This window comes from Xiphophorus maculatus, chromosome 11, assembly GCF_002775205.1.
Source record: "Xiphophorus maculatus strain JP 163 A chromosome 11, X_maculatus-5.0-male, whole genome shotgun sequence".
NCBI classification, from domain to species: Eukaryota; Metazoa; Chordata; class Actinopteri; order Cyprinodontiformes; family Poeciliidae; genus Xiphophorus; species Xiphophorus maculatus.
The window spans coordinates 9,280,550-9,297,125 of NC_036453.1; the positions used below are offsets into that span (position 1 = coordinate 9,280,550).

The following is a 16,576-nucleotide window of genomic DNA, read 5'->3' on the forward strand; positions in this document are numbered from 1 at the left end:
GCATATCTCTGTTCCTCTGCAGCTTTGTGTTGATTCATGCGTTGCTTTGTATGGGATTAAACTCTGTGATTCTGTGACGTTAACATGCAGTGTTGTTGTTTCCTTGTTCCTGCAAGCCGCCCGCTAGGAGGACCCGGAAGTTTAAGGAAGAGAGAGCCAAACGTTTTGTCCAAAGTTAATTTTAAATTATTCTTCCTTAACACCACCCTCATCTATGGTCATAAGCTTTAGGTAGTGATTGAAAGAACAATATTGTTAATACAAGCGACCGAAATGATTTTCCTCCACAGGGTGTCTGGGCTCTCCCTTAGAGAGGATGACAAACTCTGTCATCGAGGAGGAACTCAGAGGAGATGTATTCTGTTTATTCTGACTCATGTGTTGAATCACTGTGAAACCAAAATTAAATGTAAGCACCCGGCTCCCTTCTTCCCCCATTCATGAACAAGGTCCCAAGATACTTGAACTCCTTCACTTGGGGCAGGACACACCCAAGTGTGACCCCCCCACCCCCCTCATCCCCCACCCCTGACCCGGAGAAAGCACTCTACCCTCGGATTTGGAGGCACTGATCCTCCCACTTCACACTCGGCTGCGAACCACTCCAGCGAGAGCTGCAGATCAGGACCTGATGAAGCCAATAGGACCACATCATCCGCAAAAAGCAGAGATGCGATCCTAGGGCCACCAAAACGGATCCCCTCAATACCTTGGTTGTGCCTAGAAATTCTGTCCATGAACATAATGAACAGAATCGGTGACAAAGGGCAGCCCTGGCGGAGTCCAACTCTCACCAAAAATGAGCCCGACTTACTGCCGGCAATGTAGACCAGACTCTGACACCAGTCATACAGGGACCTGACAGCCCGTATCAAAAGGCCTGGTACCCCATACTCCCGGAGAACCCCCCACAGGCCTCCCCAAGGGACACGGTTGAACGCCTTCTCCAAGTCCACAAAACACATGTAGACGGGTTGGATGAACTCACACGCACCCTCCAGGACCCTGCTGAGGGTGTAGAGCTGGTCGAGTGTTCCACTGGACCAGGTGTGGTTTTCCACTGGACCAGCGAAAACCACACTGCTCTTCCTGAATCCGAAGTTCGACTATCCGATGGACCCTCCTCTCCAGGACCCCTGAATAGACCTTGCCAGGGAGGCTTAAGAGTGTGACCCCTCTATAATTAGAGCACACCCTCCGGTCCCCCTTTTTGAACAGGGGGACCACCACCCCAGTCTGCCAATCCAGGGGAACTGCCCCTGATGTCCATACGATATTGCAGAGTCGCGTCAGCCAACACAACTCTGCAAAATCCAGAGCCTTAAGGAACTCTGACGGATCTCATCCACCCCCTGGGTCCTGCCACCGAGGAGCTTTTTAACCACCTCGGCGACCTCGTCCCCAGAGATTGGAGAGCCCAACCTAGAGTACCCAGGCTCAGCTTCCTCAGTGGAAGGCATGTTGGTGGGATTGAGGAGGTCTTCGAAGTATTCTACCCACCAGCCCACAACATCCCAAGTTGAGGTCAGCAGCACACCATCCCCACTATAAACAGCGTTGGTGCTGTACCGCCCCCCACCCCCCCCCCCCCACCCCACTCCCCGAGATGCCAGATGGTGGACCAGAATCGCCTCATGGCCTCTCCAAACTCCTCCCACGCCCAAGTTTTTGCCTCAGCAACCACCCAAGACGCATGCTGCTTCGCCCGCCGGTACCCATCAGCTGCTTCCAGAGTCCCACAGGCCAAAAAGGCCCAATAGAATTCCTTCTTCAGCCTGACAGCATCCCTCACCGAAGGTGCCCACCAACAGGTTCGAGGGTTGCCACCCCGACAGGCACCGACAACCTTGCAGCCACAGCTCCGATAAGCCGCCTCGACAATGGAGGCACGAAACATGGTCCGCTCAGACTCAATGTTCCCCACCTTCTCCAGAACGTGTTCGAAGTTCTGCCGGAGATGGGAGTTAAAGCTCTGTCTCACAGGGGATTTCGCCAGATGTTCCCAGCAGACCTTCACAACACGTTTGGGCCTGCCAGGTCTGACCAGCATTCTCCCCCACCACCGGAGCCAACTCACCACCAGGTAGTGGTCAGTGGACAGCTCTGCACCTCTCTACACCCGAGTGTCCAAGACATACGGCCTTAGATCCGATGAAACGATGACAAAGTCGATCATTGAACTGTGGCCTAGGGTGTCTTGGTGCCAAGTGCACGTGTCGCCTTCGTGCCCCGACTCCAGGCCTGGCTCCAGAGTGGGGCCTCGGTGACCCGCATCCGGGCAAGGGAACACGAAGTCCAAAGGTGTTTTCCATCACCAGGGTCTCTCTGAATACATTTTTGTTTATTTGGCTAAACCACCAGCCTACCAGTCGTCATCTCTGATTTTGTTTGCATAGATTCACAGGACAAGGACATGAAGACAAAGTCCCAAACGTTTAGTTTCGTGCCTTGAAACTACGTCAACAATAGTTGTCTTTTGTGTGCTTTGGACTTCACAACCTCGCTGCTCTTTTCACATAAAGGATTTTAATGACCGCAAAAATAATGCTTTTGATCTTTGATCTCTCCTGAACTGAGCTACTGAAGAAGCTGCTAGTGCTTTGATCATCTGTGTGTTCATTATTTTTTATCCCACAGATCTACTAGCTCAGCAATTTTGTTTCCTTGACAGGACCTCTAACTGAACTACTGCTGCCATGAACTCTTTTCCCATAGAAACGTCTCCTAAACCAGAGGTTTGTTTTCTACCAAGTTTTCCAGTCAATTCCAGCAATTGGTTCTAATACCTCATACTCCAGGACTTTGGGGTACTTTGGGTAACTACTCTTTGAAATTTGCTTTTAGGTCCCTGTATGACTGGTGTCAGAGCTTGGTCTGCATTATTGGCAGTAAGTTGGGTGAATTTCCAGTAAGAGTTGGACTCTGCCAAAACACCCTTTGTCACTGATTCGGTTCGGACCTTTTATGGAAAGAATTTCAAGGCACAGATTGAAGGGATTACGTCTCTGCTTTTTGCAAAGGATGTGGTGCTATTGGCTTCATCAGGTTGCTTGTAATTCCAATAATGACATTCATTTGTTATTGAGGAGGACATAAACTATCTGCAGTATGCCATTTTTAAATTAACTAAACATAAAAGATTGATAAATTCTTTTTAATACAAAATATTTTTACAACATTTTATTTCTTACGAGATGCCTTTCACATCTCTTAAGAAATAAAGAGATGTGACAAAAATGAAATGAAGACAGTGCCAACTGTATAAATAATTTTGGGCTTCATTGTAATAAGTAATAAAAGTTATTCTATATCCTTAATTTTAGATGGTAGCTGTTTATTCTCATTTACCACTGAAATACAGGTGGTCTGACATCTATAATGGAGTAGTGAAACAAAGACATAAATTTTATTGTCATTTCCTTGTACATTTAAAAATGTACATAAGAATAAATATTTGAATAAACTGAGTGTACAACGGCACTTGGATGTTTCGAAACAACATGGAACATAAGGAAAAAAGAAATGATCAGAAAACTGTGGTGATAATGTAACTTAATATAAAATATAAAATACATTTCTGAGTTTATATATATATATATATATATATATATTCTCTTGTAAAACATGTACATATTTTATGATTAGGTCTTTGTCATTCTCCTGCCAAACATGAGGAAGCAGCATTCAGTTTCTATGCACCACAAATATGGAACAAACTTCCAGCGAACTGTGAAAAACCAGGAACATTGAGTTCCTTAAACCAGTCTTTCTCAAACTGTGGTCCCCTGACCACTGTGGTCCACGGGCGCCCCCTAGTGGTCCGCGATGTACTGCATGTAAACGAGAGTTTATTTGCCGTGACCTGAGCTCAATGTGCGGCTCTACAGCTAGCTTACCAAAGGATTGTGTTAAAAGTAATAATGGAAAACTGGTGTAAAACCAAGTCACTCAAAAGAAAAGCTTCAGATACCGGTGGAAAGAAAACAATTCCAGGAATATTATATGATCAGGGGAAGCTGCGTCATGGCTGCTACGCAGTGACGTGCAGTGAGATTCATAGCTGGTGATGCACTAACTCATGATCAGATATACAAATACAGACCCCCTGCATGTTATTGTTTACATAAGGAAAGTTCGCGCATGCGGACAACGCTGGAGGGCAAAAAGACTATTCTTTTACATGTCATGCATAGCCGCGCTGCCGCCATAGAATAATTACGTTAACTCAATCAAACTTGGACATGTAGATATTATTAATGTCGTGCAAATTAAATTATGGAAAATCAGTTCATACATTAAATGCTTTTTAGCCATTTTATTGGCGATGTACAGACAGGAGGAGCATGCTCCCATCGAATGGCAGCCAGGGCAGTTAGCGAGAGGTTAACTGCCCTGGTCCCAGGGCAATCCCAGGTGAGGCTCAGCTCGCTGCTGCCTCACCAGCTTCGTTTCCGAGCATTTGAATGGGAAATTGCGAAAATTCAGCGATTTTGAAGAAAAAATAACCAAAATTGGTTAAGCTAAATGTAAAATAAATACTTTATAGTACAATACACAGGGTGAAAATAGCAATATAAATTATTTTATCATTATATAATTATTATATATATATCATTATATGATTATTTTTCCATGATGACGGGTGACCTGCCTCCCCTGACCGCACGTCACTGCTGCTAGTGCTGATGTGTCATTCACTAGCGATTTAATTCCTTTGAACGGCTCTATGCGGTGAGTGGTAGAACTAAACTCAGTTAGTCTGAACTGTTCTTTGCTTTTTATGACTTTGCTTGGTAATGAATTGTACTCTGCTTCCACATCAACAGCTATTGTTATTTTTATTTTATTAAATTATTAAATTAATAATTAATAAATTAACAATTGATAATACATTATACAATTGATAGAAAGGGATGGATTACTTGTATATTTTATCGTTGAGAAATTGATTTTTTTGTCTCTGCTAAAGAAACTCAAGTCTATTTTTCTTTCATTGTGCTGCTTCATCACAAATAGCCCTAAAAGTTATTAATGCACTCTTGGTAGTAAAGAACAATTTATTTTAGTTCCATGTGTTTGACATCATTGGAAAGCTTAGACTTTCAGAAGTTGTAAATAACTCAAAATGCCCCAGTAGACGTGTTCATGGCTGTGTTGCGCCCGTCACATTTACCAAACAGCACCACTCTTCTCATAGGATGAACAAAGAAAAGAACAATACGCGAGCTAGGAGACTAATATTTTCATTTCAGGTTGCATTCTCATTTATCACTGAAATGGCGGTCTGAAATCTTTAATGGACAAGTTAAGCATTTGAATAAACTGAGTGCCAAAGGGCACTTAGGGAAAGAGCAATGATATGCAACATATTTAAAAGGAAATGATCAGAAAATGTGGTGAAATTATAAATTAATATAAATAAATTTCTGGTTAAAAAAAATCCTACTTTTTAAATATTTAAAATGGACTTATTTACATGTTTTATGATTGGATCTTTGTCTTTGGAACTGCATTTCTATGTTCATTGTGTTTGGTGGTTCATTTCAGACTTTGTTGTATGTTCATCCTGTTCTCTGAATACATTTTTGTTTATTTGACTGAACCAATCATCTCTGATTTTGTTTGCATAGATTCACAGGACAAGGACATGAAGACAAAGTCCCAACATTTGGTTTCATGCCTTGCAGCTACATCAATGATAGATGTTCTTTGTTTGCTTTGGACTTCACATCCTCGCTGCTCTTTTCACATAAAGGATTTTAATGACCACAATAATTATGCTTTTGATCTTTGATCTTTCCTGAACTGAGCTACTGACGCTGGGACCAGCTGCGTTTTCACCCCAGGTGCCTATAGATGCTCAGCAATTTTCTGCTGCATGTTTCTTCCTCTTGAAACTGAGTCATTCGTTTCCATTATTTCAAAATGAGTGTAGGAATTGAATCACCTTATTATACAATCATACAATGAACAGAATGAGAATGTGTGAGGATTTGGGTTTTTCTCTGTGTTAATTTAGGTTTATGTGTCACTTTCAGTTAATTTAGTCTCCCTGTTGTCCTGACTACCCTTTGATTGTTCCCAGCTGTGTCTCGTTTCCTTGATTACCCTCTGTGTATTTAATCCCACCTGTGTGCCTTATTGGGTCCTTGTCTTATCTGTTGTGTCAAGCTGTCTAGTCTGATGTCCATTGTCTCCAGTCGCTACTAGTTTTGAGCCTTAGCCTTCCATTCATTCTGTGCTGCCTAGATTTTGGACTTTGTATTCCTGACTTCATCATTAAAATCATCACTTCTTTCATTTCAACCTGGGCCCACAGCGTCTTCCTCACCACCTCGCCACTGCAATTCATGACAGAATGCCTTGAATTACATTTAGGATCAAATTAAATAATTATAATTTGTCACTATGACTGTATCATATTGGTGTGGATTTATTTTATTGTATTTATGTATAACTGCAAACTTGACCCGTCTTCAGATTATTTGTTGTGAATTTGTGCTTTAAACATAAACCAAGTTAAATTAAACTAAATTACATTCAAGGGTTTGGGTTGGAGCTAACTCTAAATTAAATCAAATTTTACAAAATGAAAATGTTGTCAATCCCAACAACATGCCTTCCACTGAGGAAGCTGAGCCTGGGGACTCTGGGTTGGGCTCTCCAATCTCTGGGGACGAGGTCGCCGAGGTGGTTAAAAAGCTCCTCGGTGGCAAGGCCCCGGGGGTGGATGAGATCCGCCCGGAGTTCCTTAAGGCTCTGGATGTTGTAGGGTTGTGTTGGTTGACGCGACTCTGCAATATCGCATGGACATCGGGGGCAGTTCCCCTGGATTGGCAGACTGGGGTGGTGGTCCCCCTGTTCAAAAAGGGGGACCGGAGGGTGTGCTCCAATTATAGAGGGGTCACACTCTTAAGCCTCCCTGGCAAGGTCTATTCGGGGGTACTGGAGAGGAGGGTCCGTCGGATAGCCGAACCTCGGATTCAGGAAGAGCAGTGTGGTTTTTGTCCTGGTCGTGGAACACTGGACCAGCTCTACACCCTCGGCAGGGTCCTGGAGGGTGCATGGGAGTTCGCCCAACCAGTCTACATGTGTTTTGTGGACTTGGAGAAGGCGTTCGACCGTGTCCCTCGGGGGGCCCTGTGGGGGGTTCTCCGGGAGTATGGGGTACCGGGCCCTTTGATACGGGCTGTCAGGTCCCTGTATGACCGGTGTCAGAGTCTGGTCCGCATTGCCGGCAGTAAGTCGGGCTCGTTTCCGGTGAGAGTTGGACTCCGCCAGGGCTGCCCTCTGTCACCGATTCTGTTCATCACTTTCATGGACAGAATTTCTAGGTGCAGCCAAGGTGTTGAGGGGATCCGATTTGGTGGCCTTAGGATCTCATCTCTGCTTTTTGCAGACGATGTGGTCCTACTGGCCTCATCAGGTCGTGATCTGCAGCTCTCGCTGGAGCGGTTCGCAGCCGAGTGTGAAGCGGCCGGGATGGGGATCAGTGCCTCCAAATCCGAGGCCATGGTCTTGAGCCGGAAAAGGGTAGAGTGCCTTCTCCAGGTCAGGGGGGGTGTCCTGCCCCAAGTGGAGGAGTTTAAGTATCTCGGGATCTTGTTCACGAATGGGGGAAGAAGGGAGCGGGAGGTCGACAGGCGGATTGGTGCAGCGTCTGCCGTTAAGCGGGCGTTGTACCGGTCCGTCGTGGTGAAGAAAGAGCTGAGCCAAAAAGCGAAGCTCTCGATTTACCGGTCGATCTACGTTCCCACCCTCATCTATGGTCATGAGCTTTGGTTCATGACCGAAAGAACGAGATCGCGGATACAAGCGGCCGAAATGGGTTTTCTCCGTAGGGTGGCTGGGCTCTCCCTTAGAGATAGGGTGAGAAGCTCAGTCATCCGGGAGGGACTCAGAGTAGAGCCGCTGCTCCTTCACATCGAGAGGAGCCAGTTGAGGTGGCTCGGGCATCTGGTCAGGATGCCTCCTGGACGCCTCCCTGGTGAGGTGTTCCAGGCACGTCCCACTGGGAGGAGGCCCCGGGGAAGACCCAGGACACGCTGGAGGGACTATGTCTCTCGGCTGGCCTGGGAACGCCTCGGGATTCCCCCGGAAGAGCTGGAAGAAGTGGCCGGGGAGAGGGAAGTCTGGGCCTCCCTTCTGAAGCTGCTACCCCCGCGACCCGACCTCGGATAAGCGGAAGAAGATGGATGGATGGATGGATGGATGGATGGATGGAAAATGTTGTAAAATGAATTCAGCTTTCAAATTCAGCTGATTTGAAACTAAATTAAAGTATATTAAACGAAATTAAACCTAATTAAATTAAGTTAAACAAAATTAAATGAAATTGGCAAGTTAGAGGGAGTTTGACTTCTAGTCACACGTTTACCAGCTCCCCCTGCTGGTTACAGCTGCTCACAGCAGTTTATATTGCAGTGAAGCGCAGCATTTCAGATCCTGTTTTTCCAGCAAAAGCAGCTGGGCGAGGCGCAGATCTGAACAAGAAACATTTTTTTGTGAATATCGAATTAAGCGATCATCTCTTTAATCTGGTTTCGTTGCAAACCACACCTCATTCTGTTTTTATTAGAGCTCTGTTACCATTATAAAATAGCTTACAATGCAATATTGGCAAAGATCAATGTAATTTTCACAGCGTTGTTGTTAGCAGCTGCTGAAAGTAACTAAAAACGTTACTTTTAATGTAACTTAGTTACCTTCTAAATCAAGTAAGTAATCTAACTGAGTTACTTTTTCAAGGAGTAATCAGTAATCCGATTAAAGTTACTTTTTCAAAGTAACTATGCCATCACTATACACTGCACACACTGCCAGGACTTCGTTGATAAAGTTGACTCGTTTGAAATATTAGGACTCAGGTGAGACTTTGTAGAGGGAACTGTGAGGACATGGGTTATTGTGCTCCCTCTGGTGGTTATTGAGAGTATTGCTACACCTATGAAAAACAAAGAATCATTTAAATTGCTTCAACAGAAGAGTTTAAATTAATATCTTTCTGTTAAAAAAAATTACAAATACTTAGTGAATGTACAGTTTTATTACTGTACATTCCTATGAAATAGCTGCTAACTATATATTTACTTTTCAACAAATTGAAGTTTTGTATTTGCCAACTCATTAGAATATTGGCCCGCATTTGTTATATGTATATTTATAAACAGTTCATTCTTTGTCATTTTAGTTAGTAAGAGTCATTATGGCTCCACAGCTGCAGGTTTCTAACTGCTGCCTTATGTAGAGTCCAGATCTAAATTTGACAGAAAATTGGTAATAAAGGCTGAAGACAGCCTTTTATGATAAGAGACTTCATAATCTGACACATCCGTACAACTACTCAGTTTTCATTTTGTTTTTACATTTTCCTTCGTACATTTGTTTGTGAAAATGCTTTATCATGATCTTTTATATTTGCTTGGCATTTTAAGGTCGGCGTGCAGGCTTTCAGAGTTATGGTTTAGCTTTGAATTTTTTTTATACCATTCTCTTAATATTTTGTTATTGTGTTTAAAGAGACACAATTTCAAGTCTTAAGTGCTGATCCTTCTTAATAGTATAAATCCTTCTGAAAGTTGACTAACTTTTAAATTTACACACAGATCCGTGGTTTTATTTCACATCACAAAGTGCTAATAAAAAACTTTAAAGGTCAGATTGTATATAGATAAACTTCTATACGACTTGATATGTGTTGTCTAAATGTGCCCTTAGTGACTTGTCCTGAAAATCCATGTTGTACTCCCACCTAGTGGTGGTTTGTTGTATTGGCGTGTGAGGTTTTGTATGTCAAGACAGTTTGTCTATAACTGCCTTGTTTTGGAGGGGGGGGGGTAATTTTAATGGCTACAGAAATAATCAGTCTAATGCATCAGTTCTGTTTTATTGAAAACAAAGTAGAAAGTAAAGAGTCCTGAAACTGAGTGAAAAGACTGCACTGAAGTGGCTCTAAGAATGACTTTATGTATTTTATTTATCCATCCATCCATCCATCCATTTTCTTACATCCTTGTTCCTAGTGGGGTTGGGAGGGGCGCTGGTGTCTACCTCCAGCGAGACATTTCGGACGAAAGGCGGGGTCACCCTGGACAGGTCGCCAGCCCATTGCAGTGTTTTATTTATATATTTATTTATTTCGAACAGACAAAAGTAGAAGCAAACAAGAAAAATAAATTAAAACAAATTATTATGCACAACTGACATGCAATTTTACATGATCTGTTTGAAAAGGAGCAGGTAGAAGATATAAGATCTTATGATTTGCTGCCCCTCTCATTCTCATCAACTTCTATACACTAACATCTCAAAACACCAGATAAACTTACATTTTTTCCACATTACATGACACTTAAATCTCACATTCTCATCTTTAGAAAGATGCTTTAGAAAACGGTAACTGTAAAAAATCAAATTGCTGGCACAATACACCACCTTCACATATTTCATAAATGGCTGAGTTCTCGCTAAGAGACAGGTCTCAGCAGATTTTATTTCACAACAGAAAGTTAACTGCGCCTGCTGAGGAAGCACAGACTACGGGATTGTTAGCTAATAAGTAAAGTCAGGTAAGTGCATCAAACTCTCACAGAAACTCTCGCGAGAGCGATAGTTTGACAGAACAAACATGCCAGCAGGTGGCGGTAGTAGATTATATGCTAAAATGCCGAAATTTCTGTTACAGCCACCCTACAAAATTGAACGAGAAGCGATTCAAAATACTTAACCCACAAGAGTATATCATTTGTATAATGCTGACTCTATTTTATTGGTTGTTTCTGAGTTTTTGAATGATTTTTAGTGTTGTTTTTTATCTAAAAATGTTATTTCCATCTTAACATACAACAATACAATGCTTGGACTGCATTGCGGAATTAAACATTTAGAATTTCTGATGAATTTATTCAGTGTTGGAAAATGTTATGTTCAGAAATGTCAGTTGTTTCAGTTTTGTATTATTACCTCAATATACAATACATAAGCTACTTTATTTTAATAAGGCTCATCAGTATTTTCTGTGGTTTTGTCTAAATCTATCTCTCAGACCCTGGAAAGCCGCTGACACTGTCCACAATTTGGCCAGTTTTACCCCTGTTCCAGATGGACACCTTCCAGATTGACTGAATTCACCAGCTTCCCATGTGGGATAAACTTTTTCTGTTAGAAGAAAAATTTGTTTCTCAGACAAAACAAGGACCAAGGTGTTTGGACAGAATGACAAAAGTTGTTAGCACTGTTGTCTTGCAATTCCTCATTGCAGTTTATGAACCATTTGGAAGAAGGTTTGTTGAGGTTTATTTTTACATGGTTGACAATAGTCAGTTTAGACAAAAACTGACTATTGTTTTTGTCAGAGTCCATTTCTTTATTATTTTTGTTAATAAATAATGCTTCTGCCACTGGTGCAAACCATAAATAAGAAGATGACTGGAAGCAGTTGGAGGGTCATGGTGCGACATGTTTTCCATGTGAAGAAACGTATTTATATATAATACTAATCATGTTTCTTATTTAATGGAAACACTGCTGTTGCAAAACTGTGTTTTTATGACATTAGCAGAATATTGACAAAGTTTTGGACACATTATAATGAAAACATGGCTGTTTAACACCTAAATGCACTGACTGAGCAACTTAAAGCTGTCTTGTTTTTATTTGTTTGACCAAACTTGTGCTATGCTGGTGCAAGTTTATCAATAAATGTGTTATTCAGCATGTCTGCGTTCAAAAAAACCTGTTTTAAATCAATTCAGGACTGCTTTTCTGTTTCGACCAATACTAAAGCTCAGTATCAGTATCGAAAGTGAAAAAGTGCATTGCTCCATCCCTAATCTGTGTGTGTTGGCTTGTGAAAGAATAGTCCTACTCCCAAGGTCTACCACCACCTTTTCCCCAATGATTCCTTTGTGTTCAATATTCTATTTTCTACCTGTTTTTCTTTCCTTCTTATTTCTGAGATCCATTGTTAATTTTTGATTTGGTATTGTACTGCTGCAACAAGATCTTGGATGCAAATCCCAGCCTGGGGTCCTTCTCCAAGGAGTTTACTAATCTTACAGTGATCCTTGTAGGTTCTTTTCAGGTTCTCCTCTTTTCAGATACTGTTGGTCACAGGTGGGTCGCAAAAAGGCTTCTCAAGTACTAAGTAACTGATCAGATCATCTGATTAGTTTTTTTAAATGATGTCATAAGGCTGACAGAAACTGTAAAATCATGTACAAATTGTTATTTTAAAAACTAACATGAAAAGAATTATAAAAGCAAATAGCATGATTACAAAATTACAGACTCAGGCATAAGAAATATTTTTCCAAATCAATTTTTCTTCTAGAATAAACCCCTGTGAAAGTAATATAGCCAGAAATGTTAGAACAAGGAAAAACAGTGTCAAATGCCACAGCATGTTTAGCAGAACTTCAGAATAACAAACAAGAAGTTTCACTTTAACTTAAGCTGTAGATGTGTCTGCATCTGATGGAGTTTTGTCCTTTCTTTATTCATTGACGTTACCCAATGAATGAAATGAAGTTAAAAAGTCTGTGGCTGACAAAAAATTTCCTTCATATCAATTCAAAATATTTGATGTGGACACGTTCCTGCAACTTTAGTTTGAGTCAACAACAGAATTTATTTCCTGCATGTTTTACATGTCACCAGTTGCAATTCAGGCCAAGGGTGTACTGTTACAAACCAGTCTGAGCACAAGCTTCAGAAAACGCCCCTAATAAAAAGATCATTTAGTTACAGCAGCTTTTGTCAAATGAGGGATCCTTTGCTGACTGGCTGGACTAAGAGTTTAAAATCGAGCAAAATTGTTTATCAGCATCTGTAATTAATAAACATCACAAACAAGGATTAAATGTGAAAAATGGCAAACATGACCTGAATTTGCACTCATATTGAAAAAATAAGACTAAAGTGAGTCTAAAGTGGAAGCAGCTGTATGTGGTCAAAAGTAAACAGAAAATTACCCTAAAAACAGCAATGACAGCAGATGACATTTCACATCAAATACTGTTTATTTAGACCATAATTAATTACACTAACAGACAGAATCATTTAAGCACCAAGAAGGTCAGACGATCATTTACATTGAAGGTTTCGAAATACTACCCTGCAACTTTTAGATGCCTCCCTGTGCCAACACATCTGAATGAAATGGTTAAATTCCCTCCTCAGCATTCAGTCATTCAGCTCTGCAGAGGCTTGGTAACAAGCTATTGATATGATTCGGGTGCTTTGGAGCAGGGATGCATCAAAAAGTTGCAGGATAATAGCTGTCGAGGACCCCTATTGCAAAGATTTGATTTGCAAGGAGGTGTCATTGTCAAGAGTGGCCACCAGAGGGCATCAGTGCAGGCATCACGCATGGAGAAGAGGTGTATTTACCCGAGTATCCAGTAAGTCAGCCTTAAAATGCATTAGACAGTATCTGCATCTGGTGGAGTTTGATGGGTCAGACGACATTGCTCAGCATGTGGACAGACTCTTTACAACACAATATGTGTGGGTGCTCCCAAGTACCAACTGGCTCTAACTAAAGACAAATGTGACATCTTTATGTTCACACTAATGATAAGAATGAAGCACGCTCAATTATAAGACTTAGCATATGCGAACCACCGTTAGCAGCAGTAACTGTTGATAGTCTTTCTCTCTAACTTCTTCAGTATCTCATTATGGAGGAACCTTGGCCCACTTTTCTTTCTCACTTTGTTACAGTTCATTGATATTTGCTCAATTTCTTCATATCTCTTCTAATGTCCAATAGTTGCATTTAAGATGGACTTTTAGGGTATATTGAGACATTGTGTTGCAGGTTTTTGAAATGTTTATGAATATTTTCCTGTTGATGACCCTGTTAGGATCAGGTTTAAGCTGACAGCATAATAGTATTTGAGTCTAGAAAATCTTGGTAAACACAAAGGACACTGGGAAACTCAATGACAACATGGTGCCAAAGTTCATAGCTGTAAAACAACCCACAAATCTGGTATGTGTGCTCACACTTGATTCTTTTTTTTCCAAACATGGTTCTGTGCATTAAAGTCAAACATCTCTACTCTGGCTTCATCTGATCAAAGGACGTTGTTCCAGAAGTCTCGTGATTCGTTTAGATTCAACTTTGCAAACCTGAGTTGTGCTGCCACATCTTCCTTAAAGAGAAGAAACTTTTTCCTTCAGTCTTTGAACGAGTATCCAAGCCATACTCGTTCAGTTTATATTCAATCTTTTCCTAACAAGAATTTTAACAACTAACCCTCTAATCAAGCCCTGAAAGGTCTGGAAAATGTCCAGTGGTCATGTTTTCCAGTTCTGAAAAATATTTAAAGCACATTGAGAGGAGCCAGCTGAAGTGGCTCCAGCATCTGGTTAGGTTGTCTCCTGGTGAAGAGTTCAGGGCACATCCCACCAGGAGTAGACCCAGAGGAAGAACCAAGACATGCTGGAAGGACTATACTGGAAATGATGGATGGATGGATGGATGGATGGATGGATGGATGGATGGATGGATGGATGGATGGATGGGTGGATGGATGGACAGAAAAATATTTTTGCTCCATAGAATGATGGATTTCAAATATCCTGAAAACAATGTAATCCTTCATAAAATGGGCAGTAGAGGTTGCTACTTTAAGGCCGTTGCTAATGTCTTCCACTTTTGTGAAACTGAAGGAAAACATTGCTCTGTTTTCAAATGTTTTTACAAATCAAAACATAAACAGTGTGAACCTTGCACCTGCAAGGCCTTTTTGTTGTACCAGTTTTGAACATGGAGTAGAGCTGCACAATATTCAAAAAACATTGTGGGGATGATATTGGAAAATATTGTGATGACAATGTCAGTTATAATAACTCGTCTTTCTCTTTGCTGATGTCCTTGGACTAGGCCTCTAACAAACGAATATGCTTTGATCTGAACCATCAATGGTAGGGGCTCTTTGTTTAGGTTTGTTTACTATTTTCTTCCAGGACTGTTCCATCCAACCTTCCATCAACTATGATCAGCTTTCTTATCCCTGCTGACGAAAAGCATGATACTACCAACACCATGTACAAATGTACCCATTAGTGGTCTGTTGTTCCTTGGTGTTTGTGATGCTGCATATTCACTAAATTCTTTAGAGAACTAGTATATTTATACTAACTTTAAATTACACAGGGAACCTTCTGAAAGCAGTTAATTGTACTATATGATTTTGGTCTGTCAGAGGTTGAATATGATTGGATGATTAAAATGTTTAGTTCTTTTTTTTAAAGGCGTAATTTCCCTTCAAGTTTATTGCCATGGATTGATATGATGCTTGTGGCTGGTAAAAGGGTAACATGTGAAAACGTTCAATGAGTTTAAATTATTTTGTAGCTATATATTATATATTATAAATTAATATTATAAATTATAAAAACATCAAGCAGAATGTAAAACAAGATTGATTTAATACGGTTATTAATGACTATTATTCTTTTTCTTTTGCCACCTGTAAGCAGGAAACTTCTTCGTAAAAAGAAAAACAAAAACAGGGAGAATAGATAAGTATGTTAAGCTTTACTCTAAGCCAGTATTTGTTGTGCTTTATTCTTTTAACGATCTAGGCTGATAAACCAAGTGTTAAGGGTGCTAACTTTAAAGAAAGTTGTTGTGTGTGAATGCACTTTATTAACATTCTAAGTTAATATAAGTTACGTGATTGCAGAGAGATGAGCGGTTTGACAATTTCAGAATATCAGCGAGAATGTGTTGGTAAATGCAAGAACAATGTAATGGATTTTTATTCGATTTTAGATTTTTTTTTACCTTAACCCCGCCCTCGTATTCCGTTTCAGTCGGAAATACGTCATGTTAGTGAAGTAAAAATGCCCCCCTTTAAATGTGATTTTCGTATGGAGTTGTACTCTGTGGCAAACTTTGGCCACACCTAGATCCCGTGCCATTTCCACCCATTTTGAAAAAGAGAAAAAAGTAGAATAGAAGAAAAGCCTTTCTTTTTTATTTTTTTTCCTCCTCCTCTGTGGTGCGTTTGTTTGCGTGTCGGCGTGTCCCGGCGGTGTAACTGGAGAGAGGGGCCTCACTGAGAGGGAATGCAGGACTGCAATGGAGCACAATGCAATACAGGTAACGCCGATATAATTTCTAAATAAATGTCGTTTTTATCCGTTTTTGAACGCAGATTTTACCATACATTGACCCGGGGATATTTTAACTATACGTCTGTGTAAAATCGACTCAATTTCCGCCTTTATTTTAGCCGAATTTAGCCGTGTCGTATTGATTGTTTTCCCATATCAGCCACCGAGAGTTGGTCTGACTGCAATTACAACTTTATTCAGCTAGCCTCAACTTTTTTTTTCAACCCCCCTCTTCCACCTCCGGAGGTGGCAGATAAACGGCTGATATTTGTGCTTTTCAGGCCGAAACAGACTGGTTATTTCTTCGGGGCTGTCGCCTGGAAGGCAGCCGTTAAATTTCAGTTTAATATCGCAGATATTTTCTCCGTGTTAATGATTAATTTCTTTGTGTGTGAGTGTCGTGTCGACATTAGTCTCCCGGCTACCAACCCCCACCCGCATTAGCTTG

The 16,576-nt window shown here is 41.1% G+C and overlaps 1 protein-coding gene across 1 annotated transcript in view; it reads left to right on the forward strand.

Annotated features, from left to right (window-relative positions):
* The first annotated feature begins 15,869 nt into the window (after positions 1–15,869).
* Positions 15,870–16,576, forward strand: part of LOC102226906 (AT-rich interactive domain-containing protein 5B-like) — a 57,753-nt gene continuing 57,046 nt past the window's right edge. The window contains exon 1 of the mRNA XM_023342440.1: positions 15,870–16,114. Coding sequence (XP_023198208.1) covers positions 16,094–16,114 — 21 coding nt within the window. The 5' untranslated portion in view covers positions 15,870–16,093. The remainder of the gene's footprint in view (positions 16,115–16,576) is intronic.